Consider the following 27,033-nt stretch of genomic DNA (forward strand, 5'->3'; position numbering starts at 1 on the left):
GTTGCCACAATTACGAGCATGCGAGTGCTTGAAACACTCCACTAAGCACGTTCTATTCGCCTCTCGTTACAGCAATTTGAACGAACGTATTGATCATGTGAAAAACTCAAGATGTCAGCTTGCACTGGGTAAAAGGAAATAACGGCTCAAGCGTAAAAAAAATTGCTAACAACGAAATTTCGACAGTTGATTTATACACTGGAACAATTTAGAAATACATACCTGTGTCCAATCGACTTGTACCTAGTCAGACCGCCCGCGTTTAGGAAGCTACCCGAGCGAGGAATGGCTACTTTCGTTAGTATGTCGCCGGACTCGTTTATAGACTTTCTTCCACTCTGACTTCTCCGTAGAGGTTCTTTGGGGGGCTCCGGTGGGGCTTCCGAAGGCGGCTTCAATGGTATCGGAGGAGGTAGGGTCGGTGGTCTCTGTAAACTCTTCCGTCGTTCCAACTCTCTGAACAGTTCAATTTTCTCGGAAACTTTACTTCGGACGGAGGATTCGCTGCTGTGTGTGTTTTTCAGATTCTGAAGTTGGCGGAGGCTGGGATTCTGAGCCTTCTTCATGGACTTCTTCGAGCCCTGCGTGTCGCTGCCACTTGTGTCGTTATGCTTAATAGAATCTAGTTTGGCTTTGACTTCCTCAACTGTGATTCTTTTCACATCGGCGGGAGGGATCGACGGAGGTGGGGGAGGGCGCGGCAGGCTCTCTGAAGACAACTTCTTCGTCCTTTCAAATTTGGGTTTTTCTGTGAACGATTCGCAAGCAGAGAACCCGTCTGCTCTATCGCTGTCGCCGCTCATCGAGGAGGTGCTCCTCTTCTTGCGCGGCGGCCTGATTGGTATTTCGTTTGGCGACATGCTGCTTCCAACGCTCATGCAGCTGACTCCGTTTCGATTCTTGAGCTTCTTTTTGTCATTGTGACCCTGCCGGCTCATGTGCGCCATCAGAGATTTGTATAACGTGGCCGCTATCACTATAGCGTCCTCTGTCGTCTGACATACAAACCCATGACACTCCAACTGCTTTGCGACGCCGATCTTCCTCATCACAACAGCGAAAAGGGGTGAATGCGAGTTTTCGTTGTGGGAGAGGATATACTTTTTGTCTGGTGACTCTAAAGTTTTGAAAAGGGCTTGTCGGTCGATGTTATCAGGATCGGTGATAAGGGGCAGGAAGGCGTAGCATAGATCGCGGTCGTCTTCCTCGGAGGGTTGAACGACGAATTTAACTGCTGACCAGACTGCTATCGTGGGGAAGGGGTTCAGTTGTTCGAGGTCGCCTTTGTCTCCTTTGTATCGTACTTTAAGTCCGCTTTTTGAGATTTCTAATCGTCCATTGAGGGCGTTTTTATGGCGGTGAGTTCTCCTGTACGTGAAGTACAGGTCTCTTAGAGGAGTCTGGAGTCCAGAGAGGCTGGTGACCTTGCTGTGCAGCGGCGTGGAGCCGAGGTAGTGCACATTGAAGATGTGCACGCCGATGCTCTCGACTGCCTGCTTGGACTCGCCCGCCATGTCTGCGAACATGCGTTCTATACGATCCTGCACTGTGTTGTTGACATTACTAATTTTGCTTTGACAGTAGCCGTCGTCATCTTCGTATATGGTTACTTTGCCTTCGTGCGTCGAATTTACCTGCGGACAAAAAGCACTGCGTTACGAAATGGTTTATAGTAATTACATTATCTTCTTAATTTCTTACCAATTTGTCCCTATTATACAAAAACCTCAAACGAGACCTCAGTAATAAAATTTAACCCACGCATGAATTATCAAAATTCGTAGCTAAAATCAGTCTGATCGTGTCATCGCATAATAGGTTCATAAGTTAACACATAATTTTAAACAAACCATCCTGATATCAAGTAGCATCTACAAACAAACACGCAAAACAAACATTTATTTCATAAGTAACGGAGACGGTTACAAGCCTATTGCTAATTGAAGAGTAATTAGTGGTACAAATAGCAGGGTTATCGCGGCTTAATTAGCATTTCATCATTTACAACGAACTGGCGTAATAGTCACATAACAGTATGCTTTGTATTTCCCGAAATATTGTCTGTAGTACGCAATGGTGCACTAACTGTTGTTACTGTTGTTTCCCATATTTTTAAGATTGTCTGAATGTATCTTAGTTGGTAAACATTAATAAATAAATAAAATGTTATGACTCCCATGTAATAAGGAGCTAATTTATAGTAGCAGCGCGACATCGCCCCCTCGTGTGTCGCGGCCTTTTTGGGAGTTAGGAGTTTAAGATTTACTGGGGAATCAGGAATTGGGAAAATTGGGAAGATTGCGAAGGGTGATTGGGCCTCTGATAATCTCACTTACACAATACAAGCGTTGTTTCACGTCGGTTTTCGATGAGCCCGTGGTTTAACTCCTGTCGAGCCGGCCCATTAGAGCCGAAGCATGGCTCTCCCACTCTTAAAAATCTATCTGTGCATTTAGACTATTTGATGAGAAACATTATAAACTTCACCCTATTCGTAGGTCAAACTAAGATCCTTTCCACGACAAACGCAATCCACCATACAGGGCAGTAGACAAATGGGCTGTTTCCTAAGTAACAAATAAATTATTTAACTGTTCAATACAAAATATAGTGCCCCAAAATACTCCTACTTGCATTGTTCCTACTTTCATTCATTATTATAACGATAATATACTTATACTGTTTTAATTTATTTCTAGTATTTTTTGAAAAATAAGTACCGTATGCTATTTGACGCAAAAATTTTATAACGTCATAAGTAGCGATCTCCTACAAAATTCATAGAAAAGTATCGTTTTTGACATTTCGTTAAAAGTATTGAGTTTGACTAGTTAGTAGGAAACTACCGTATTAAACGTATAAAACATTAGGGTTATCACATCTTAATTTTAATTTCATAATTAACTACCGATCTGTCGTAATAGCTCCATACATACATACATACATATGTAATAATTAGTTATTACGAGTACATAATCTGATACCCTTGTTCCACCATTGTAGGTTGTTGCAACTATATTACTTTGAGAGTTTCTTAATTTGACATGTGATCTAGTTTCTGTTGTTTCTTCATTAGCTAATGTTTGATGTGTATGGTGGGTTATATAATATATCGTCTGGTTAAATAATACATAATATACAATGATGGGCTCTTTGACACACCTCATGTTCAGACTGATTTCCTCGAAAAGTCATAATTTAATCTAGAAAATTAATATCATTCTTCCCTTTCAAAATCTGTATTATGGAGTACTGACACCACAATAGTACTTTAACCTATATTTTTATAGTAACCCTATATTTTTATAGTAACTATTGTAAGACATACTAAATAAAATAAAATTCACGGTTACTTTAATGGAGAAAAGTGAAAACTCTACTTCTTCGAGTCACCGAGGGACTCTTCATCATGCGCAGACGCGGAGCCTACTGGCTGCTACGTAAGCTGTGCTTCTCCATTAATGTACGTGAGTGATTTTTACTTAATGAGATTTAACCTACTCCTAGCTTATGATAGGCTGTGGCTCGAAAGCAGAAGTAGGAACGGGGCGGTTTTTAGTCAGTAAGAGTCTGACACTCCTTTTCGCCTCGCCAAATAAATCATAGGATGATTTTCCTCCTTAAAAAAATCTTATGATAGGCATCAATTTATTTATTAATAGTATAACATTACGCTTTTTAACCCCTAAAGGGTTCGGCAGATTTTCTTTAATGCTGTGCGGATGCAACCACTTGACCAACGAGTCAACGAGGTAATCATGTCGATGTACAACTCTGATTAACACATACACTTAACACACACGGAAGAGCTTTGTGTTATTATAATAAAATAACAATTATGAAGTGTTTATAATAGACACAATATGCCATAAACGTTTATAGTTATAATAATAATAGCATAAAGTTAACATCGACATGTGTAGGCGTTTCTAACTTCATTCAAAGCATGTACTTTTTTTTATGAAACACGCCGGTAAACGAGCAGACGTATCACCTGATGGTAAGCAATCGCCGCCGCCCATGGCCACTTGAAACACCAGAGACTTTACAAGGGATTTAAGGGCTTTTTGGGGATTAGGAATTTAAGGGTTGTTGTTCGGGAATCAGGCATTGGGAAGATTGGGAAGGGGCGAATTGGGCCTCCGGTAACCTCACTCACACAACGAAACACAACGCAAGCGTTGTTTCACGTCAATTTTCTGTGAGGCCGTGGTATCACTCCGGTCGAGCCGGCCCATTCGTGCCGAAGCATGGCTCTCCCACACTTAAATAACTAAACTTAATATAATGTCAACACCATGCGTTATTACAGGTGTCAGAATTTCTATGGCACGGTTTGTTACGTGGCTTCTATATGACATGGGAAATGAACTTGAGGTGTTCATTGTTATGATATTAGACTCTAGATATGTTGTAATTTGAACATAGTATCACGCAAAATGTTGTTTTGGATCCTGTTTCTTGTTTTAGAGGTCAGAGGTGATGATATGACTAGTGTTATGCCTATGCTAGTTATGTTGTAGAAAGTAAAAGTGGGATAAGTAATAAAGTAAAGTAATAGCAACAGTTGCAATTTCGTGTAGGCACCTTAGCGCGTACTACTTTATATAGTATGAATATGTTTTACGTGTAACGAGATCGAAATGGGAGCGCGTTCGGTGCTCTGATTGGTTGATCATTCAAGCCGGCCAATCAGAGCACCGAACGCGCTCTCGTTTTGATCTCGTTCAACGTAAAACAAACTCATACTCAGCCCTCAGAACAGTGGATAAGTACGTAACTTATGTTTAGTACGGAGCGTGAAGGATATGACTGTTTTAAATAAAGATTCCAGTGATGAGTTTTGGAAATTCCAAATAGATGGTAGTAAGCTACTAAAGTTTCAGTAGCGCTTGTGGCTGTGTTCAGTAGAATCAGTTCTGTAAGTGGTGAGAAAAGGAAAATCCTTTACCTAATTCGGTTCAAACCCTATAAAAGATTTATAATATTTTTAATAACTTTCGCACTTTTCAAATGATTTTTTAAAAAGAAACGTTGCCCCACTCTAGTATTTTTTTCTGTGTCGTGAGTGCGTTTACAGACATACAATTTCATGTACACAACATGATACCCAGACCCGAATCAACAATTTGTGGATCCCACAAAATGTTGCTCCGTGCGGCAATCGAAACCACGACACGTTACGCGGCAGTCGGTTACCCAGACACCGCGCCAACTGTGCAATCAAGGCACTGTTACAAATGAATTCTAAACTCCTTACCTTAGGGTCTCTATCTGAATGGTGCACCGGCGTGTAATGGTGGCTGGTGAGGGACCTGGTGTCGTCGAAGAGCGCGTCTATCTTGTGTTTGTAGGAGAGCGAGGAGATGGACGGTGCGCGCGCACGCCGCGGCTCGTCCTCGCGCGCGCCCAGGCGGAACCCGCCTAGAGGCGCGCTGCCGTTGTCACAGGTCACCATCTGGAAATAAAGGAAAGGAGAACTAAATTTCCACGGCCTCACAGAAAACCGACGTGAAACAACGCTTGCGTTGTGTTTCGTTGTGTGAGTGAGGTTACCGGAGGCCCAATTCCTCCCTTCCCAATCTTCCCCATCCCCATTCCCGAACAACAACCCTTAAATTCCTAACTCCCAAAAACCAGCAACTCACGCCTTTGGTGTTTCAAGTGTCCATGGGCGGCGGCGATTGCTTACCATCAGATAATATGTCTGCTCGATAACCGGCGTGTTTCATAAAAAAAAATTGTAATGTTTCTAGAACTTGTTTACTACTTTTAATTTTGGGGCAAACCTATTCCTGTTCAGCAGATAATAATTATTTTTAAGAAATGCATCACACTAATATTAAACAAGTGAAAGTTGGTTTGTTTGGATGTTTGTCAACAAATCACGCTGAAACTACTGAACGGGAACTCATTGATGAGCTGACTTGAGTGATAGAGTACGTTTTATCCCACGGGAACACGGTCGAAGCCACTGGCAGAAGCTTGTCCCAATAACACAATGTACATCCATGTCCACAGTCTATTATGACAGTCCTATGAGACCGCTCTACACAATAGGGTTTGAAACAATACGCGTTAGACGACGTAAAATTGAAAAATTTTGCATTATCGGTGTTACCTATCTGTTTTTTAGTCTCTTACTCTGTTACTCCCGCGACAAAGCAGAGGTGTTGATAAATTTATGCTTACTGTTTCAACTGAATCTGTTTACCGCCTCCTATTACTTAACCCCAAGTTCCTTGCTCCATTACATCAACAAACGCCGATAATGGATTGCTATGTAATACAAGTACAGTTGGATGCGTTTCCATACAAAAACTATAGTGCATTATGTACAACCTCATAAAACACATATTATGTATTAAGCTGAGGTAAACTTATGAAGGCGTCGAGTGAACTCTTCGTTATTTAACAATTATGAAAATGTATATAAGCGCTTTTCAATGTTGTAATCATTTCTTATTGAAATATATGGCTTTTATAATAGCTTTCATAATGTTCTATGATGATTTTTGGCAAATTTCTATAAATAATTAACATACAACGTCACGGGTTTTTATTCCCGAAGGGGTAGACAGAGATGCACATTAAGGCACGTAATGCCGCTATACAATGTACACCCAGTTTTGACCATTTTTGTTTACAGACCCATGTAATAGGAGGTGAGTGTATTGATAATTACGATCGTATTGATAATAAATCAGTTAGCACAATTTTTTACAATTCTTAAAACTTATCAAAAAATACGTTTTACTAGCTTCTGCTAAATTCTTCGCCCGCATTACCGTGTGATAAAATGCCTATGTTATTCCAGACCATAATCTAGTCCTGTTCCAAATTTCATCCCGATCACTTCACTATTTTCGGATAACCTTTTTAGGAACATTGAGCAAAGTTCGCTAAGAAAAGAAAAAAGGATTCCTCGATCAGGGAGTTGATCGTGTCTAGCAGCCTTTCTACCCAACTGTTGTTCGTTAGGACTTTCTATTTATATTTATTCGCACGTAAACTTTATGTACGTTGTATGATTTATGACGTCATCCGTTGATTTGTTCGTCGATCGCCTACATGCGACTTCTGTTATCTGTCACCACAACCTTCTATATAACAATCCCCAGGTTAAGAGAACAAAACCCTGATCTACAGTCTAGACCAAAAATAACCGTAATCGCATGCAAAACAATCCTCCAATACTCATTTTCCATGGATACTTAATACTCGTATCGCACATCCAATCATATAAGCAAAGTTAATCGATGATCCGATTGATCGATGTATCGATGGATCGGTAATAACTTTTTGCGTATCCATTATAGCTGTTTTAGTAGCGTTTAAGTCGGACACCAGTTATTGGTTTTGCACTGTTTAACCCGTGTTTAGGTTTATCGTTTATTTCACACTAGTTTAAAAGGTTTCGGTATTTGTAATTTAGGTATTTATTGGTATTTAGACTACGGCTGTTGCACGCTATATTGTTAAAGACATATAATGTAAATTAAAAGTGATCTAACTAGGCAAGGAGTATATGGACCATTGCCCATTGCTTTAAAATTAGTAAATCAGCGAGACAAACGAGCTTTTTGTTCATATAGCAGGAAAATTTGCTACGCTTTGGCATGAATGGGCCGGCTCGACCGCAGTGATGCCACGGCCTCACAGAAAACCGAAGTGAAACAACCTCACTCATACAATGAGTGAGGTTACCGGAGCCCCAAAAACTTCACTTACCAATCTTCGATTCACCAACAACCTTTAAATTCCTAACCCCCCAAAAGCCGGCAACGCACTTGTAACGCTTCTGGTGATTCGGGTGTCCATGGGCGGCGATTGGTTACCATCAGATGATCTGATCTCTCCTTTACCAGCTTATAACATAAAAAATGACAATATTAGTCCTCGCAATGCAAGATTTCAGTTTGATTTATTTTATAATGATTTTATTTTGATTTATTGTATGAGATTTATTTTTGATATAATATTATTTTAAGAAAACATGTAGACGACTTGGTTCTGTACTGTCAGTCTGTATTGTTGTTAAATTATAAATAAATAAATGATATAGCATACATCCATTAAGATCTGTTATCGTTTCCATTAAACAAAAAACTCCACCGTCACCTACAACCTACCTTAAACCCAACTAAACTACAACACTACAATATTTCAATTACATTCACAACGCATCAATTTCTTTTGTACTGCAAACCGGTTTAATTAACTTGTAACTAATTCGTTCATTAATTGCAATCAGTCGTCTGTTCGACAGTTCTGATTGGCATTAGATAAAGAAGTGCAATACAATATTCATTAGTTGCGGAAACTAAGGAGGTCGTTTACTAAATATAAATTGAGGAATAATTGTCGCAAGTGCGATTGCTGTGCAAGGGGTCTTGGATTCCCGGGTCGGGCAATGTATTACTGGACTTTTTTCGGTTTTTCAAAAAGGTCGTCGCAATTGCGACCACTCCGCCAACGAGGCAGTCACAGTAAAAACGTTTAGTTACCTAAGTCAGCACTTATGAGATGCATAAGAAGAGTAGAGAGCCCAACATACGGCATGTACCTATCGCCTACAAAACTCGAAAATGTAGACAAACAAATATAGGCATTACATAATATATTTATTTCTACATAACCGGAGAACATTATCGGATAACGAAAGTGTTGCACTTAATCCAATAAAATACATATTTTACTTTGCTATAAAAGCAGATACCTAATTGTCGCTATAATAAATCGTTATTTATTAGTGAAAACAGCTGATACGAGTGTCTACATTATGTTTACGGTCGGATAGATAAAATTATTATCATTCAGTAACATTCTTAGTAATGGTACGGAGATAAGTTATATGGTAATTATTACCTTTTTATTTCTGGCCCTAAACCAACAACATTTTTTATTTTGAAACAACATTAGGGCTGTTAGGCTATTTTCTTAAAATAAAAGCCACTAAAATAAAAGATGTTTTTTTTCATAGTTAAGTATGTACTTAACATTTTTTTAATGATGCAAAAGCAATGCAAATAGCAATAATTGCGATTCCAATTCATTAATTAGTTAAAAAAGTTAATACCTATTATGAAATGAAAAACCTATTTTAAGTGTGTGATACCACACCGGAGTGATACCACGGCCTCGCAGAAAACCAACATCAAATAACCCTTACGGTATGTTTCGTCGGGTAAGTGAGGTTACCAAAAGCCCAATTAATCTTCCCTATCCCCGATTCCCCAACAGCCCGTAAATTCCTCGGCAACGCCTCTGGTGTTTCGGGTGCCCAGGGACGAAGGCGATTGCTTTCTATCAGGTGATCCGACTTATACCATAAAAAATGAAAATAAATTAAGTAACTACTCTCATAATTCTCAATTTCACGTGACACAAATATCCTTTAATTATGTATCCGCTGAAAGCAAAAGTTTAGGAAATGATAAACTAGATATATGTATATGTATTGGTCAATTAGATCTTATAACGATGCGTACATTTCCGAAACTTTCAAATTATCGAAACTTCACTTGCTAACACTACACACAGGATCTTATATAAATAATGTATTTTGGTAATAAATGTAATTTGTGTGTTCTAATGGAAGGAAACATATATTTAGGTAAATAGATAGCGATTATATTCATTAATGTAGTTAATTAAATTCTACATTTTCGATTTCATTTCAAGGTCGATAACATTCGATTCGATTCGAAAATCTAGCTGTTTATTTCAAAAGTGTAGGAATATTAAGTGTCTAATTGGAGTTGCCTGTAGATATTCAACACACCTGAGGAGTTGCCAGCCTTTTTTTGGAAATCTGTATTACCTTTACAATAGATAAATCAACAGTCTATTAGTGGTCAGTGCTGACCAAAGACTTTCTCACACAGAGAGGGTTTGATTATTAATCACCACGCTTGCTTAATGCGGGTTGGCGATTTTAAACTTGTAATCAGAAATTATAAGCCCACGATGTTTTCCTTCACCGTTGGTCAGTGGTGTCTATGTGTACTTGGAACTGGGAAAACCGTCGTGCATGAGATTAAACCCCCCGTTCTATTTATCGGTCTATAAATGTTCTAAACCTCCCGGCTACCAAATAGTACTTACTTTTTGACAATCCGGTGGGCCTTGGGCCCAAGATTTATTAGCATTTTTCAGACACACCCTCACCAACTACCGCGAACACCTGAAACAATTACAAACAAAATATTAATTTCATTCGTAAATAAAGAAATTATTCCTGTCTTGGCATTTTTATTACATGAGTCAGACGTGAGTAAAGCGAGAATAAAACGAACCATCATTCGGTGTTTTTTAGATTATGTAGTCGCAAACCAGCGTACCACAACATATCCTGGAATGACCGCAAATTGCATAAATGCATGTGAATAGATGGAAATCGTTGATCCTTGAATTCCTTAAGGATTATAATGCAGGATGTGGTATAGCTAGGTATCTGATAGGTACCTACTTTAGTATCTACCCTGATATCTTTTTATGGTATAAGCCGGTAAACGAGCAGACGGATCACCTGATGGTAAGCAATCGCCACCGCCACCCGAAACACCAGAGGCGTTACAAGTGTGTTGCCGGCCTTTTGAGGGTTAGGAATTTAAGGGTTGTTGGGGAATTGATAGGGTAACACAACGCAAGCTTTGTTACACGGCGGTTTTTTATAAGGTCATGGTATTACTCCGATTGAGCCGGCCTATTCGTGACGAAGAATGGCTCTTCCATACTTACGTTTTATACAAATTCTTTTGTTTTCTGTCTGTACTAAAATACCTGATATTTATTTTATTTTTAATAAATGTGAGTTACCTATACAATGAGACTATCGAACAAGTCTCGGGTTCGACTACTAGATCAGGCAAATCATAAAATTAAGTATTATAGAAATAAATTAAAATAAAATCGTAATAATATACCATAAAATATATCAATTTTATTGTTTATTACGTATATTTAAAATCAGATATTATCTCAATATGATAACAGAGAACCGTTTCGAATCTAAAGGTCATTAAACCGGCGACCATTGACAGCTTCGCATTATAATATAAATGTTCTAACATTATTTACCTAACTATGCAAATTGAGTTGAAAGCGAAAGTTCTCCGGTACACCGCTGCACTTTGAATTTAAAATGTAGCACCCAGCAGGTGTGCTTACCCAAGTTTTAATGGGCACTTAGACTTATAATAGGGCGTTTCAACTAATATCCATATAAATTTTAAAAAAAGATCTACCAAGTATTTGACTAAACAGCCTGTGTAGTATGTAGAATCTGTATGGTTTGTAATTTTTTTTTTTTAGAAAACCATGTTCGGCAATAATTGTGTTTTATCCTGTATCGTGGGTGCGTTTACAAATATAGAACTTCACATACACATGACACCCAGACAACAATCTGTAGATCACACAAAAAGCACATAAACACGATTAATCCGATGGAAATGCGGGCAAAGCGGCTGGTAGAAGCTAGTAAATAAATATTTGACAGCTACTAGGAATTTCTGAAACCTACGAGCAATTAATAACAGTTTTCTTGACGGTCGCGTTGGCTATTATTTGTCCAACCAATCTGTCAAGATGAGACCAAAATAAAACATTTGAATTACGAAATAAAAAAGAAAGTAATTAGTATGATATAATAAAATTATTCATTCGTGAATATTTATTTATTTAAATAGAAAACAATAAAACTTAGTGAATGGTCGACATTTTATAAATACTCGATTAAAATTGCATCATGATCGAATTAGAATACAAAACTAAATGTCAATAATATGAATAAAATGATTTAATTTTTGATATTTTGACCTTGAGTGTTAATTATCAAAATGTCATATTTATTAATTTATGACATTATGTGGTGACTTATCGACCGTAACGTGATGAAATTGTATCGATATTAATTTATTTTTAATCAATAATATATCAATGCATTTTGATTATTTAGTAGATATATCAAGGTTGTTTTCAATTATTTAATCTAGACTTTTGGAATGGCATGTCCATCTTTTGGTAGGGTTATCAAAAAATTACCAGTACATATATTAAAACATCGTCACGCCTTTCATCCCCGAAGAGGTAGGCAGAGGAGCACTTTATGCACTACACATTAGGCATTGTACACCCACTTTTCACAATTTATGATGTAAGTCCCATGTAATAAGTGGTGAGCCTATAGCCATATAACGGACACATTTCCAGACTCCGTGTTACAAGTGACAAATTTTCGATAAACCGAACACATCCCAGCAATACTTCGCCCGACCTGGGAATTGAACCCGAGACGCCTTGCGACTGCCGAAGTCGCACTTCTCTCAATCAGTCGGCGATGTGCCAACCCTAGACCCTCAGTAACACATAAACAATGACATGGAATGCAATAATTTTGATTACTAAGATGATCATCCGCATTTTAGCTAAATTGGATTCTTGATTAAATGACAATTTTGAACTTTATTTTTGGAAGTTTTTATGGCTTAATTTTGTATGATTGATTGAAGGCTATAAAATGGATCATTCGAATGATTATAACTAGATAACCTTGGAAGTATTTAGGTCCCAGATGTGATCAATATCTCTAGGATGTGTAGATACTATTTGATTATCATTTAAACTCCAAAAATAGTAACTAAAAACATCCATGTGTAAAATATTGTATGTCTCTATACAGGTATACAAGCAGCTTTAAAATTGTCTGCCACGGCTGATTTTAGAACACCTTATACATAACACTATAGGGCTCCTAAACTACTTGTAACCATCGGATTCACCTACCACATACCATACTCTCACCCAAAACTCGTCCGGTATTTTAATTGCACATCACTTGACCTGGTTTTCTCAAAAAATGTGTAAAATACGCCCAGTCATATCACTAAGTAAACTAAGTAGCCGTTATTGGATAGGTACGAGTATTACGCTCGCTAAGTTAGAAGTTCTGCTAATATTTGTTTAATATTTGAATGGAGGAAATGGAATTAGGATTTGTTGAGATTATTTTTGTGTTAAGTGTGTTGAAGATTCTTGTATTGAAGAATGTATGATTTGTATTATTGGTTGAGTGGTCGCATTCTTAGTTTCAAAGTAATCACCAAAGTCAAAATCAAAGTCAATTTATCCTAAATTAGGCACTTCTCTCTCGTCTCTTTTAACACATCGTCATATAGACCACAAGACATCCACTGCTGAACATAGATCTACCCCGAAGACTTCCAAAGCAACCGACTGGAACCTTTATCAGGTCGTCAGTCCCCTTTTTGGGCGGACCTCATACGTCTCTCATTCAGTGGAATTGGGAAAATCTAAACGCCTGTACTATTCGAGACTCTATTCTTACCGTAAAACTATTTATTTCGAAAAACCTTTATTTCAAAAAAAAGGCAGGTAATTTCGTCACTCAGAGAAAGAACCTGGGACCAAACAAAACAAATCAAAACCCAACAAATGTCCGCTAGAAAGAATGATAGCGATTCAATAACATGTAGTGTAACGGAGCGTGCGCCTGCGCCGCTAACTGTTGCTGCCTCGGACGCGAACAGTTACGTTTACCCTACTTGCCTCAATCGCGAGTATGAGGAAATTAATCCATTAAAATATGACCGTGGTGATGTGATGGGATAGTACCTATAATTTATGGTGAAGTTTTTGGTTCACTGGTTTAAAGACGCTTAAGCGTAGTGTACATGAAGCTAATTGGAAAAATGTATCAGAGAAATTCATTCATATTGTCACGCATATTTTTTATAATCGAAGGGGTAGACAGAGGTACACAAACATTGCGGCACGTAATGCCACTTATTAGAAAATTTTCGAAAAAAGCCCAGTAATACTTTACCTGACCCGGGAATCGAACCCGAGACCCCTTATCGAGCAGTCGAACTTGCGACCACTCGACCAACGTAGCAGTCAAAAATTCAAAATATTTTTTTAAAGCTTTGCCATAACGCCACTTACCATATTTGTACATTAGTTGGCTTGTTGAAATCAATCGTTGTTATGTAATATAATGATAGGTATATGTTATAAGTAATCGTGATAGGTGCAATTTAAGTAATATATTACTGTACTATTCTGTTTAGGATTAAAAGACCAAAACTTTATTGGTAGATAATGGTACCGCCAGTAAGAACTAACTAACCTACTCGCTAAGGCACCTCTTATTAGAGCTATTCATACCATCAATAACCTTCAATTATTGTAATAAGTTTAGTTTAAGTTCTTAGCTGTCGCATTAGGGTAAACCCTGTAATGATAGTTTGAGGTGATTTTAAATAAATAAAGAATACGAGATATTGTATGTCCGGGGCTAAACTTAAAAAGTACTACATAGATATACTTCAAATTTTGCATGAATATTACTAACAGGTCGGGTAAAAATATAGGCTACATATTCCCAAGGAAGGTACGGTAAATCTTTAGTTTTTAAAAGTACCAAATTCTGCCAATTTTTGTTATTCCACGCAGACGAAGTCGCGGGCAGAAGCTAGTAGGTAATAAAAGTGATAAAAAATGTCAATTAAAATGCTCAACACCTAACAAGATAGCTTATTAGTTTCACGTACAGGTGATCGCGTTCGGATATGCTCGGCTTGCGAGTGGCGCGGCCGCGTGAAACTAACACACTTGCGTGCGTACTAGGGTTGGCACTCAAATGTAATAATCATGACTAATATAGACATTTTTTAACACCTGTGTACATTATGGATGCAATAAATACTTGAATACTTGAATACTTGAATGAATGTTTTTACGTTGTCTAACTAGGAACAAATGCATATCTCAAAAATTACAATTACATGTTATTGCAATCATGGTTACAAGAAAGTTAATTCATCGGAAGCGAAGCACTGACCACCCCAGCATCCTTTATTCATTCAGCATTCTTCATCATCTCTTGTACATTTGAGTTTGCCATAATTTTCAGTATCTCCACACTCAATAATCCGGTTGGAGATCGCAATTTAAAGCGAAAGAAGTATGTAAGATTCGTAGCAATTGGCGTTCCTTTGTCTCTGCCCACCCCCATGGGAGACAGACGTTAGGCAACGCATGTATGTATGTAGATCTCAATTTAAAAGGTTTGAACATGCTGATTAATTTGTGTAACTATATTTAAGCCAATGAGGCGTAATGAGGAATATAAATATAGTAATTGCCAGAGTAATATAATGACTGTAAATACAGCATGTTTAACGTATTGACGCACAAATTAGTAAGATTATAGTAGTGTATTTAATGAGTACTTAGTTGTAACAGTAATGAGTACATCACTTAGGAAACCAACTGGTTTTCTAAGTGATGGTTGAATTAAGTCGTCAGTAAGGATTAGATGATAGTAATAATATAGTTATTGCAGATTAGGTGGTGTTAAAGTGTTCAATGTTTACATAATATGTATGTACTAGATAGGTTTATTAGCATTATTATGTGGTAAACAAAATGCTTTATTAACTTTACTAGGTAGTTTTTAGAATGCCTTGTTGTGAGGGAGAGTTTCGTGTGGGAGAGTCATGCTTCGACACGAATGGGCCGGCTCGACAGGAGTTATACCACGGTCTCACGACATAGACATGTATAATGGTACGACTGTACATCTTAACGTATAGATCGATCGAATGACTTCACAAGCGCTGGTAGTGAAATGGAGTGTCAGTGTCTTACTGACTTAACTCCATCCCGTTTCAACTCCTACTTCAAATCGCAGCACCGATAACCCACACATTCCTTGCTCGTTCTTCTCCATTCGAAACTATACTATAGAACGAGCCTAACTTCGCAGACAGACTGACGGACAATTCAATTTGACGTTTCAAAAGTACCTAATTAAGGATTAATAGAAATAAATGCTTTGACTTTAACACTATATCTAAAGTGCTGCAATAGAGATATATGTTCTTGCACATACTATGTAAATCAATTCATAATATTGCTATTTGTAACACAGTATTACAAACGATGGTACGGTCGGTAATTGAAATTTTAAATGGTCTCTCGCCGTACCGCGTCGCGTGCGTGGCCAACGTAATTTACTTTGATGTCCATATGTGAATCAACTTATGACAGTTACATTAACTTTTTATCCTTCTCCATACGAGTATTGATCATATAAATCATAATATGTACATAGCTTCACGGCTATCAATCTTAGAAGGGGTAGATAGAGCGGTGCTTAAACCTTATAGGTAAGATCTTCTCGCTGAATTCATTAAGAATTTCATGTAGGTAGGTAATTAAAGAAAGATCGAATGGTATTTTATGTATGAGGCACAACACTAACACAAAATTTTTTATTTATAATTTTAAAATTATAAAGAATACCACACTTTTCATTCCCCTTTGGATGCAGAAATAGAGCCAAATATCAATCTTAACATTTTCTCTAATCGAACTTATAACTTTGTGTTTGTAAAGACAGTTAATTTAAAACAAAAGAGGTAATGCGACAGTCATAGAGGAGTGTTTAAAGAAACCAGGGACAAATGGAAACAGTTGCAAGTCTTACGAAATAAAACTGCATTTAATTGAATTAATATAATGATAACTACAAGCCCGTCACCACACAATATGAATATCAGTAAATTTCCCAAATGTTACATATTGCATATTGAATAAATAAACTAAACTATAAATATCTCATTATTTAAATCACGCTGTCATTTGCCAGAAATAGATACGATTATGTAATGCTAATGCAGAACTTTAAATGCACTTAAAACATTAATATTCATTCATTTATTTATTTCTCTCATTAACACTTAACAATGTACAGCAAATAATTTGGGTACAATAAACTTGAGACTGGTGTCTGTTGTAGGTAAAACCTGTCTTACAGATCACCAGGCCAACCCATCGTTAGTAATACTTTAATAATTATCGTCGCTAATAAAAAACTGAAGAGTATGTCAGACTTTTTGTTTCATTTAGTAAATAGACTACTATTTACTAAATGAAACAAAATATAATATCATACTAAAAATATAATATCATACTAATGATATTATATAGAGTATTAGATAGTATATATGGTATACTATTCCACCGAAGAGAGGACAGGACCAACGGATTTACTGGTTTGAGGCACAGTGGTAAAAGACTGCTTTTTTTTGAGGGGGAAAATCATCCAATGACTTTTCTCGCCTTGGGCGAGGCGAGAGGGAGTGTCAAACTCTTACTGACTAAAAACAACCCCGTTCCTACTCCTACATTTCGAGCCGGAGCCCCGGTAAACCCGCTATGTAGTCCGCAGCTCCGGATCAGAATATAATTACATCATAGCGAAATAAACTGCGAATTGAAATTCTAAAATCTTAAGCTACCATGACCTACGACTACGCCTCGTAAGGCTAATATCACTATATGTATAACTATGAACTAACTTTCTATAACACTCATCAATTTTATGACTAGTTTACATAATCAACTTTGAAGGAATACCATCAGTATTCGTCATATGTTATAAGTTATAACATATAGTGATATATTGAACTTTCACGCCCAATATCGCCCTTTTTGCATTTATAATTAAGTTGTAAAACCTGTTATATATGTATAATTGTGTCCAATTTTGTGAATTATACAATTTTGTGGTATTTAATGAGAAGATTTATTTACCTATCTATCTTGGAAGATAAAGATGAATCGATGTTTACACGTTGTAAATGTTTTAAAATAGACATGTTTCATTCCGTTTAAACTTATCAACATTAGTCTATATCGCACGGCTTTGCCTTGAAAATAAGCTTATCGATATTTATTTTACGATCTCTACTAGAAAAAAAAAAAAAACAGAAGAGACATATTTTATTTTTGTTAACCATTGCATTGTGTTTCGTTGTGTGATTGAGGTTACCGGAGGTTCAACACCCCCTTCCCGAACTCCCCAATCCCTGATTCCCCAACAACCCTTAAATTAAGTAACCTTCAAAAGGCCGGCAACGCACGTAACACCTCTGGTGTTTCGGGTGTCCATGGGCGACGGCAATTGTTTACCATCAGGTGATCTGTCTGCTCGTTTACCGGCTTATACCATAAAAAAACAAATCCTTGTGCATTACATTTCAAGAAAGACACGATACATCTTCATACCTTTCATTAGCCATAAGCCTAAGCTTACACTCAGATAAATAAGTATTACCCATAATAACATTACTCCTGCCGAGTAAATACAGGTTGCATGCAAACATGCACATATTACATGCACTCAGACTAACGTGCAGTCATTATACGCAGCTATTACTTTATACTATCTAGTGCAGCCACTTTTCAGAGCGTTTCTGTTCACCCCCTTTGGAGAAAATTGGCGTGAGTGTATGTTTAGATATTGTGTAGAATGATTTGGTTTTTGAATGTGTAAAGAGGCTATTTGTTTTTATTATACTCTAACGAACTGTGGTCGTGTTGACCGGGCGGTTTAAGACCGCTTCTCATCCACGAGGGTGCGAGTATAAACCTATCTACGACAAGTACTAATGTGACTTTTTCCAACTTATATGTATGTATTTCCTAACATTATATGTAAAGTAAACTAATCAAAACGAGAGCGCGTTCGGCGCTCTGATTGGCCGGCTCCAATAAACCAACCAATTGATTTCGATTACTTTAAACGCAACACAAACTCATACTAAGGGTGAAGATCAGTTAAAAAACAACTTTTTTATCGAACACACCGTTAACGAGCAGACGTATCACCTGATGGTAAGCAATCGCCACCGCCCATGGACACTTGAAACACCATAGGCGTTACAAGTGCGTTTTGGTGGTTAGGAATTTAAGGGTTGTTGGGAAATCGGGGATTGGGAAGGGGGTAATAATTGGGCCTCCGGTAACCTCACTCACACAACGAAACACAATGCAAGCGTTGTAACTAGTAACTAGTAAAAAAAGTACTAGGAACATCCGTCTAAGTAATGTTTCTCGAAAAATAAATTAGAAATCAAGACATTGGAACATCAAACGCCGTTTGTTTGTAAATTCGCGTAATGAATTAACCATTGGATCGGTATGTCGGTGTCGGTTCAAAATTTGCAAAACGTGACGGTCAATCGATGTTTCTTTCTATGTCAATGCGTGTAAGGTTTAGTTTCCAATACATTATGGTCCAAATTCATTATTCATTGTGACAGTTAATGGACGTTTTGTCACGAGTTGCATTTCCCCAAAAAGAAGACAGAGATTATAGTATTTTTTTGAAAATTATGTAGTTTTTAGTGGTCTGCGTAATGAAAAGTTACCAGAATCATCCACTTTACTGTATCATAAGCGAATTCTTTGTCACTGCCCAGAGTATAGTAAATTTATACATAATAGAAAACCACATTAATTTCACCCCTATCTATTTTGGAATTCAAAAAACTTTAGGAAGAAACAAATTCTTTGCTACTTTCTTATATAATACTTGGTACTATAAACATGTTCAAAATGTATATATAGTACCAAAAATATATTGAACAGGATGTTGACCTCTGTCCGAGTATAGCAACTCATTCTAGACACACGACTTCAAGCGAGGCATTAAAACTAAAGAAAATCCAAGTTAATATTGGAATCCAACGTTTTATTACCATACCAACAACACAACATAACTGCAAGAAATTTTCTATACTAACCAATACAATAAACTTTATAATCTTCTACTATTGTTAGTGTAGTTTAACCATGAACTTGTATGAAATTGTTGATTAAAAAGCAATAAAATTACTATAATGAGAGAGAGACATCATCGTAAATGATTCAGCAATAAATACTTTAGTATAGAGTTTAAAGAAAGTGAAATTTTTATGATTTCTTAGAAGATAGATGTGGAAGTTACTCTTATGAACTGGACATCTACTACTACATTCATCTTCATAATACCAGCTACAAAGACCTCTGTTGATGACTTTTCGATCAGTCGGTTTTTTTTTTTTTTTTTTTAGGGTGGAAAATCATCCAATGACTTCTCCCGCCTTGGGGGAGAAGTAGATCAGTCGGTTGGAAATGACTTCTCCCGCCTTATGCAAGGCAAGAGGGAGTGACTCTTACTGACTAAAAACCACCCCGTTCCTACTCCTGCTTTTCGAGCCGGAGTCCCGGTAAACCCCCAAGTTAGACAGACTCCAGCAAGGAGTTCCATTCCTTGGCGATTCGCACAAGGAAACTCGAAGCAAAACGCTTCGTGCAAATTGGTGGAATATCAACTACTTATACTTATTTACACAAATTATAGCCAATTAATCAATTTATAGATATTATAATAATCTCCTAGCTTTGTAAAAAATAATATTCATTTTTTTTAATTGTAACTTTCGTGAGACATACTAAATTAATTATTATGTTATCGGCTTACTCGACTAGTTTCAAGCCATGCAAGAGGCTCATATTCATGAGCAGCATTTCGCGACACACGACGCGGCGATTGTCGCGCTGCTACTCATATTTTTTTTCATTATAAAAGGTTCAGGTTTATCACAAGATTCACAAGGGCTACTGCCCGATTTCTGTCAAATATAAAGGTAGTATAATAATCTTAGTCGTACGACATTCACTGAAACAATAGGAGTGGTGACTTTATTTAACTCTGTTGCTGCAACATGGTTTAGATAAAATGGAACCTAGATAGAACCTGTATACTGTAGCTTATAAACCCACTGCCTAGTTTGCAGTGGCGCTACATTTCATAACGGTCTAGGGAATTGTAGGTTAGCTGGTTTACTGGAGTTATGAGGTTGAAGACTCAGTACTTAGTTTGAGTAATAATATAATGTATGCTTTTGGATCTAAGGTTGAAATTTTGTTGTGTAGTTACTAATTTGGGTATTTGGTGTGGTCGTGTTAAAATGGAATAAATGCAAGTTCGTCGCTCTAGTTTGTTAGCAAAAAACACATCAATTACTTCTGTGTTTCGATGTTTATTATTAAAATAGGTATCTATGTTGTTAAAACAAAACCTTGATCTAACATAATATATAGATACAAGATAGTGACAGAAGTGTACGAGAGCCGTGCTTCGGCACGAATGGGCCGACTAGACCGGACTGATACCACGGCCACACAGAAAACCGAAACAACGCGTTACGTTGTGTTTCGTTATGTGAGTGTGGTTACCAAAGACCCAATTAATTACCCCACTTCCCAAGCCCCGATTCCCCAACAACCCTTGAATTCCTAACCCTCAAAAGGCCGGCAACGCACTTGTAACACCTCTGGTGTTTCGGGGCGGTGGAGATTGATTACTATCAGGTGATCCGTCTGCTCGTTTACCGGCTTATACCATAATAAAATGAAAGAAACACTAATTTAAAAAGTAAGACAGAGTAATAACAGAGCAGAGGTCGCAAAAACAATTTATACAGATTAACAAACAAACGCACAGGCATAAAATACCGAATTTCCTTTCCAATTCTCTATTCAGAAACATAGTGGATCACCATCAAACCGGTATACCACATGACTTAAAACCACGGGCAGACCCAACCGGTACCATATGTAAATTTAGACATAACATCCACATTATATAACTATTCATAATACCGTTTCGATTTCGTCGATCACAACGTTATTAGAAAATAGTTACATATTTATAAATTATCTAAGTTTTTTTTTTCACTTTTTATTTTAACGTTTTTGAGTGAAAGTGGGCGCGTAGAAGATAATATTTTCGGTTGCTAATTAATTCAATGTTTTACGATGCTTTGTGACGTGTGTGACGGACGGTAGGTGCTGTAACGGCCATTTTAAAGTGAATTACAAACGTACAATGAGTGTTTTAAATAGTAGTTTATAGTTTTGAGTTTGAAACAATTACGAAGGAACTATTGAGATGACACGCTATATAGTAGTTATTACGACACGTCTATGTTACCTATAAAAAGTAAATTACCTATAACTAAATAAAATCACTGTTTACTCACGCGAGTAAAAAAAAAATCACTATTTACGTACGTAAATTAATGGAGAAAATCTCTACTAGTTTCGAGTCACAGAGGGACTATTCATCATGAGCAGCGTGCGCAGACGCGGCGACATCGCGCAACCTACGCTTTTCGCTTTTGTTAATTTCGTATGCCTAAATATATTACCTACAATAGTAAATATCATACTTTGAGACTTCGTAGATTATAGAAAATAATAAGTATAAGTAAATTTATCACAGCATCAAGCCAAAAGAAAAGAAACATTAATCACTATGATGCTTGGTCAAGGTGAATTTGCGATTTTAAACTTTAAAACAAGAAATTAAGACGAGGTTTCCTCACAATACAAAGAAGAAGTCAAGTAACATTTTGGTGATAATAAAAATACTACCGAAGCTACCGTTAAAGATTCTTCAGTAGAAAGTTAATCCAAAATATATGTTTAAAATATTACAGTAAAGGCTTTCGAACGTTGTAAATTATTGCACTTTATGACATTTTGCATTTACAACGGTTTATTAATGAGTTTGGCACTTAGGGTGCTTAAGTTTAAGCCTTGCCATATATTGTGAATTTTATGGCTTTGTTATCAAGTTCTGGATTTGATTTTGGAATTAAAACAAATATTTGTGTAATTCAGATTAATATTATAAAGGTAAATGCTTGTTTGTTTGGATGTTTGTCCGTAAATCACGCTGAAACTACTTATATGAACAGATTTTGGTGAAATTTGGTATAGACACAAGTTATGATGACTTGGGTGATAGAACACTTTTTAATCTATAAATACAGAAGCTACTAACGTATAAATAAGCTATCACACTATTTAATACATTGTTAATAAAAAGATTATGACCGAAAGAAAGAAAAACTCGAAGTATACGTAAACAGAGACGTATTTCCAGAAAAAAACTTACTTTCGTAAATATATAAAAACTCCAACCTATCTCCAAGCACTAAGTCACAATTTCCAGAAATCAGTAATATCTAATAACACTCTTCCGCAGACAATAATAAAATCGAACCAAATAATATCTCACTCAACAATCAGAATAACGATCAAACATTTCAATACTAACACACTGACATATTTAAAGTACTTAAAGCATCATTATTAAGAATGATTTGTCACAATACAGAATGAAGGGCAGAGAGAAAATTAATAATTGATTCACTTATTACGAAGAAAGCAAGTCTTATTTAACTAATGACCTTGGAAAGAGTGACCTTCAAAGTTTAATGGAGCATATATTCTTTTGTGTACCAAATATGGTGTCATTTGTCAATGATGTCAGTAAAAGGCACTGGTCAATTGAATTCTAGGAAAGCGCAAAATGTAAAGAAACCTTTTTTTTGAATAATCACTAAATTTTCTCCTGTGTCGTGAGTGCGTTTACAAACATACAAGTTCACATACACATGACACCCAGATCCGAAACAACAATTTGTGTATCACACAAAGAGTTACTCTGTGCTGGAATCGAACCCGAATCAACCCGGTAGCTGGTTGCCCAACCACCGCAACAACTGTGCAGTCCTATTATGCAAACTATGCCTGTAATATAAGCTGAAGCCCTTTTTTCCGTAATTATTATTATATTTAGATTTCTCTAGCTGTAATCACTATGATTTATTATCAGCCCGTAACTTCCTCTAACTATAAAATAGGTTATTAAAAATTAATAAGACATTTACTACCAACTAGGTAATCAACACAAACACTTCCATATTTCTTTTAAAAATTAACTACTGATTAATTACTTCCCTTCTTTTATATTTAACAAAGCTACCTCAAATAATGTTCTAATGGTCTTCATTAACCGCCAAAATTACTTAGAAACTATGTTAAATACTAATAAATCAATACAAAATGGTTGATTATTAAAATTTCCAAGTTAATTTGTGGCCATTAAAATTTTCTCACTTGATAATTTTATGCACGCAAGCTTGGTGCAAGCTGTTGACTACTCGTTCAATGTTATGCATGGTGATGTCGGCACTAACAATAATTATACTTATTTATCGATAGTTTATCATACAGATTATTACGTTTAATAATTACTCTATTACAAGTAAAGTGTAGTATCAGAAACTTGGAAACTATTTCATTAGTAATAAATATGCTAGATGTCTTTCAATATAGTGAAGAATCTTTCTGTAAATTGCAAGAGGATCATTATTTCTATATTCTATTTATTTACGTATCCTATATTTTATTTATGTCCTACTTATTAAGATTTTACAACTGAAATTCATGTTTTGTTAGGATCAAAGTGGAACTAGTTTTTAGCAAGAAAATCAATATCAAAAATCTACCTTAACGTAGATTACAGATTTTGTATCGAATTTGACTATTATTTCGGTTGTTAAAGAAATTCGTTTTAGTATTTTCCTACAAAACCCCTCACCAATAGTAAGTTTAAAGCGAATAATTTAGCAGAACATGTCTATACAACTTTTTGTAATTAATTATTTAACTGAATGAAATTTCAACATATGTGTATTTATACTTTTCAATCATAGTTTGACTCATCATTGATCATAAAATACTAATAACATCTGGGTTAAAACAATGCCAGGAGCTCAATTTCGAATACTAGAAGCAATCACTAAAGAATCCTGTTAAATGAATTATTCAGAAACAAAATTGTTTTCTGTTTAGAAACTAATACATTCAAGAATATTCTCGCAAAACTACGTAAACGTTATAGCTCATTTACTTGTACTGTTCGTTCAAACACTGGCAATTTATGAGTTTTAAGTAAGTATGTACCAAGCAAACTGCAATTACACACAGTACAGTCGATTACAATAGTGGATGAATAGAGAAGAGAGATTGAAGAAATGATGGATAGACAGTTTAAAGAACCAATCATAATTATGAAAGAAAAGTATATTAAAAAAGTGCCTGTCAAAGTCAAAGCATTTGTTTCAAAGTAAGACACTTAATAAAATGGACTTAAAGAACTTTTGAAACGTCAAATAGAATAGGTATGATGAGAGGGTAAGAAAATTAAAAATTAATTTAGTCTGTCAGTAAGTAATGAAAAACTATATTTTTTAATGGCTAGTCCGTCTTGTAGATTATTTATAAATATTAGACACGTATTTTTTTTTTTTATTTTGTAACATTCGCGTTGTCATCACTTCTAGGTACGTTTTATACACAAAAATACGTATTCAAATACCCTGTAAACTTTCATTCAATTAATGTATTATTATCTTATATGACAAAATAAAAAAAAAACCTGACCAATATTTTTTCATTTCCTAACTGACAAACTAAATAGATTTTTAATTTTCCCTGTTATCATCCTACTGCCCTGTCATCATACTTATTAGCGTCCCACCAATAATCCAATTTAAGCGAGATATTAAATACTAATTACAGTATAAGTGTTGTGCACTGGAGCGTACATGCGCGTACGCAGCCATCGCTCACACTTCCTACAAGGAACTCCCTCTAATCCGTTATACGCGCTTGATTGACGCTCACATCCAGCTTGTCAAACATTTGTAATCGTTAACCGACTTCAAAAACTAGGAGGTTTTCTGTTACATTTTTAACCTATCAGTAGGTAAGTAAGACATATGAATAAGAGTAGTTTTTCCTTTTTTAAAAGATCCTAGTTTTAAGTAGGTAGCATAATTTTTTAAACTAATGGCACCCGCATTTACTCCCGTTCATCCGTGATAAATGGCGCTTGCAACAATGCCGAAATATCGGAAACTCCTAGAAATAGTAAATATCCCGTTTCAAGTTCTAATATGTTTGATAGACACATTTTTTTGTTTGCTTATTGCTTATCTACACAATTTCTTTACTTTTTGCTACTACTAAACTATTTTTTTATGGTATAAGCTGGTAACCGTCACACGGACCACCTGACATCGGTCAGGTTTGATGGGGACTCGGCGATTGGGAAGATTGGGAAGGGGGTAACGAAACACAACGCAATCGATGTTTCACGTCGATTTTCTGTGAGGCCGTGGCGTCACTCCCGTCAAGCCGACCCATTCGTGCCGAAGCATGGCTCTACCACACTTCAATATATTTAAGAATCATTTAACTACCTAAGCTGATTAAATAAGATACAAGAGACTACTGTTCACATCTATTAAAATGGTTCGTCCAATCGACCATTCGAATCCCAAGGCAGATGACTGCACAAAGGGTAACCTACTTTCAACCGCTCTGACCTTTTCGGCATAACATCTTGGTCACATTTTAAGATCATATGGTAGCTAAAAGTACATCGATTTGATGACACTAAATATTGTGTTTGTTATTACATACTTTAAAAGATTTAATATAGATAGTTTGGTTCTTTAACTGATCTTAATTTAAATGTAGGTGAGCCATGCTTCAGCACGTATGGGCCGGTTCGATCGACGTGAAACAAGGTTTTTTTTGGAGGGGGGGAAATCATCCAAAGCCTGTGTCAGTCTCTTACTGACTAAAAACCACCCCGTTCCTACTCCTGCTTTTCGAGCCGGAGCTGCGGTAAACCCGCTAGGTAGTCCGCAGCTCCGGATCAAGCATCAGCCCCACTGGGTCCCATTGTGGTGGTCTGATGGCTCTTTGGCACGTGAAACAACGATCGCGTTGTGTTTTTTTGTATGAGTAAGGTTACCGGAGGCCATATTCAGCTATGCAATCATCTCAACGTTTAAAACATGACCAAATTGAGAAGAGATAAATACAAATTAGAATGCCTACAGCAAGATAATATTATGCCTACCTCATAATGAGATGCTAGCACAAAAATTGCTAGAAAATACATGACGTAACATACAATCACTAATTTGAATAACATATTTACGATTTATTGCCGAAGGCATGGTTTTACCAAATAATATTAACACTAAATTTTGGAAAGAAAACCATTCCATTCACTAATGATTTAAAAAAGATTGCAAAATAAACGTTTTCAAAAATCGTTAAATTATGCCGTTGCCATTGATGCAATCGACTGCATTCGACTTTCCCAAGCTTTCGCATATAAAATAATAAATAACTATTTATCTAAAAAATCAAGACAAATACGTTAATATCTATCTAGTTTTATTGTTTTCTTGACTAAATAATGTTTGGGAGAGCCATGATTCGGCACGAATGGGCCGGCTC

The 27,033-nt window shown here is 36.4% G+C and overlaps 1 protein-coding gene across 2 annotated transcripts in view; it reads right to left on the bottom strand.

Annotated features, from left to right (window-relative positions):
- Positions 1-27,033, bottom strand: part of LOC118275096 (uncharacterized) — a 48,308-nt gene that overhangs the window by 6,030 nt on the left and 15,245 nt on the right. For both annotated transcript variants that reach the window (XM_035592956.2, XM_035592957.2), the window contains exons 2-4: positions 10,108-10,186; positions 5,261-5,458; positions 223-1,634 (exon numbers count right to left, since the gene is read on the bottom strand). In XM_035592956.2, the coding sequence (XP_035448849.2) occupies positions 223-1,634; positions 5,261-5,458 (1,610 nt within the window). In that variant the 5' untranslated portion in view covers positions 10,108-10,186. The remainder of the gene's footprint in view (positions 1-222; positions 1,635-5,260; positions 5,459-10,107; positions 10,187-27,033) is intronic.

Source organism: Spodoptera frugiperda, chromosome 11 (assembly GCF_023101765.2).
Source record: "Spodoptera frugiperda isolate SF20-4 chromosome 11, AGI-APGP_CSIRO_Sfru_2.0, whole genome shotgun sequence".
Taxonomy (NCBI): Eukaryota; Metazoa; Arthropoda; class Insecta; order Lepidoptera; family Noctuidae; genus Spodoptera; species Spodoptera frugiperda.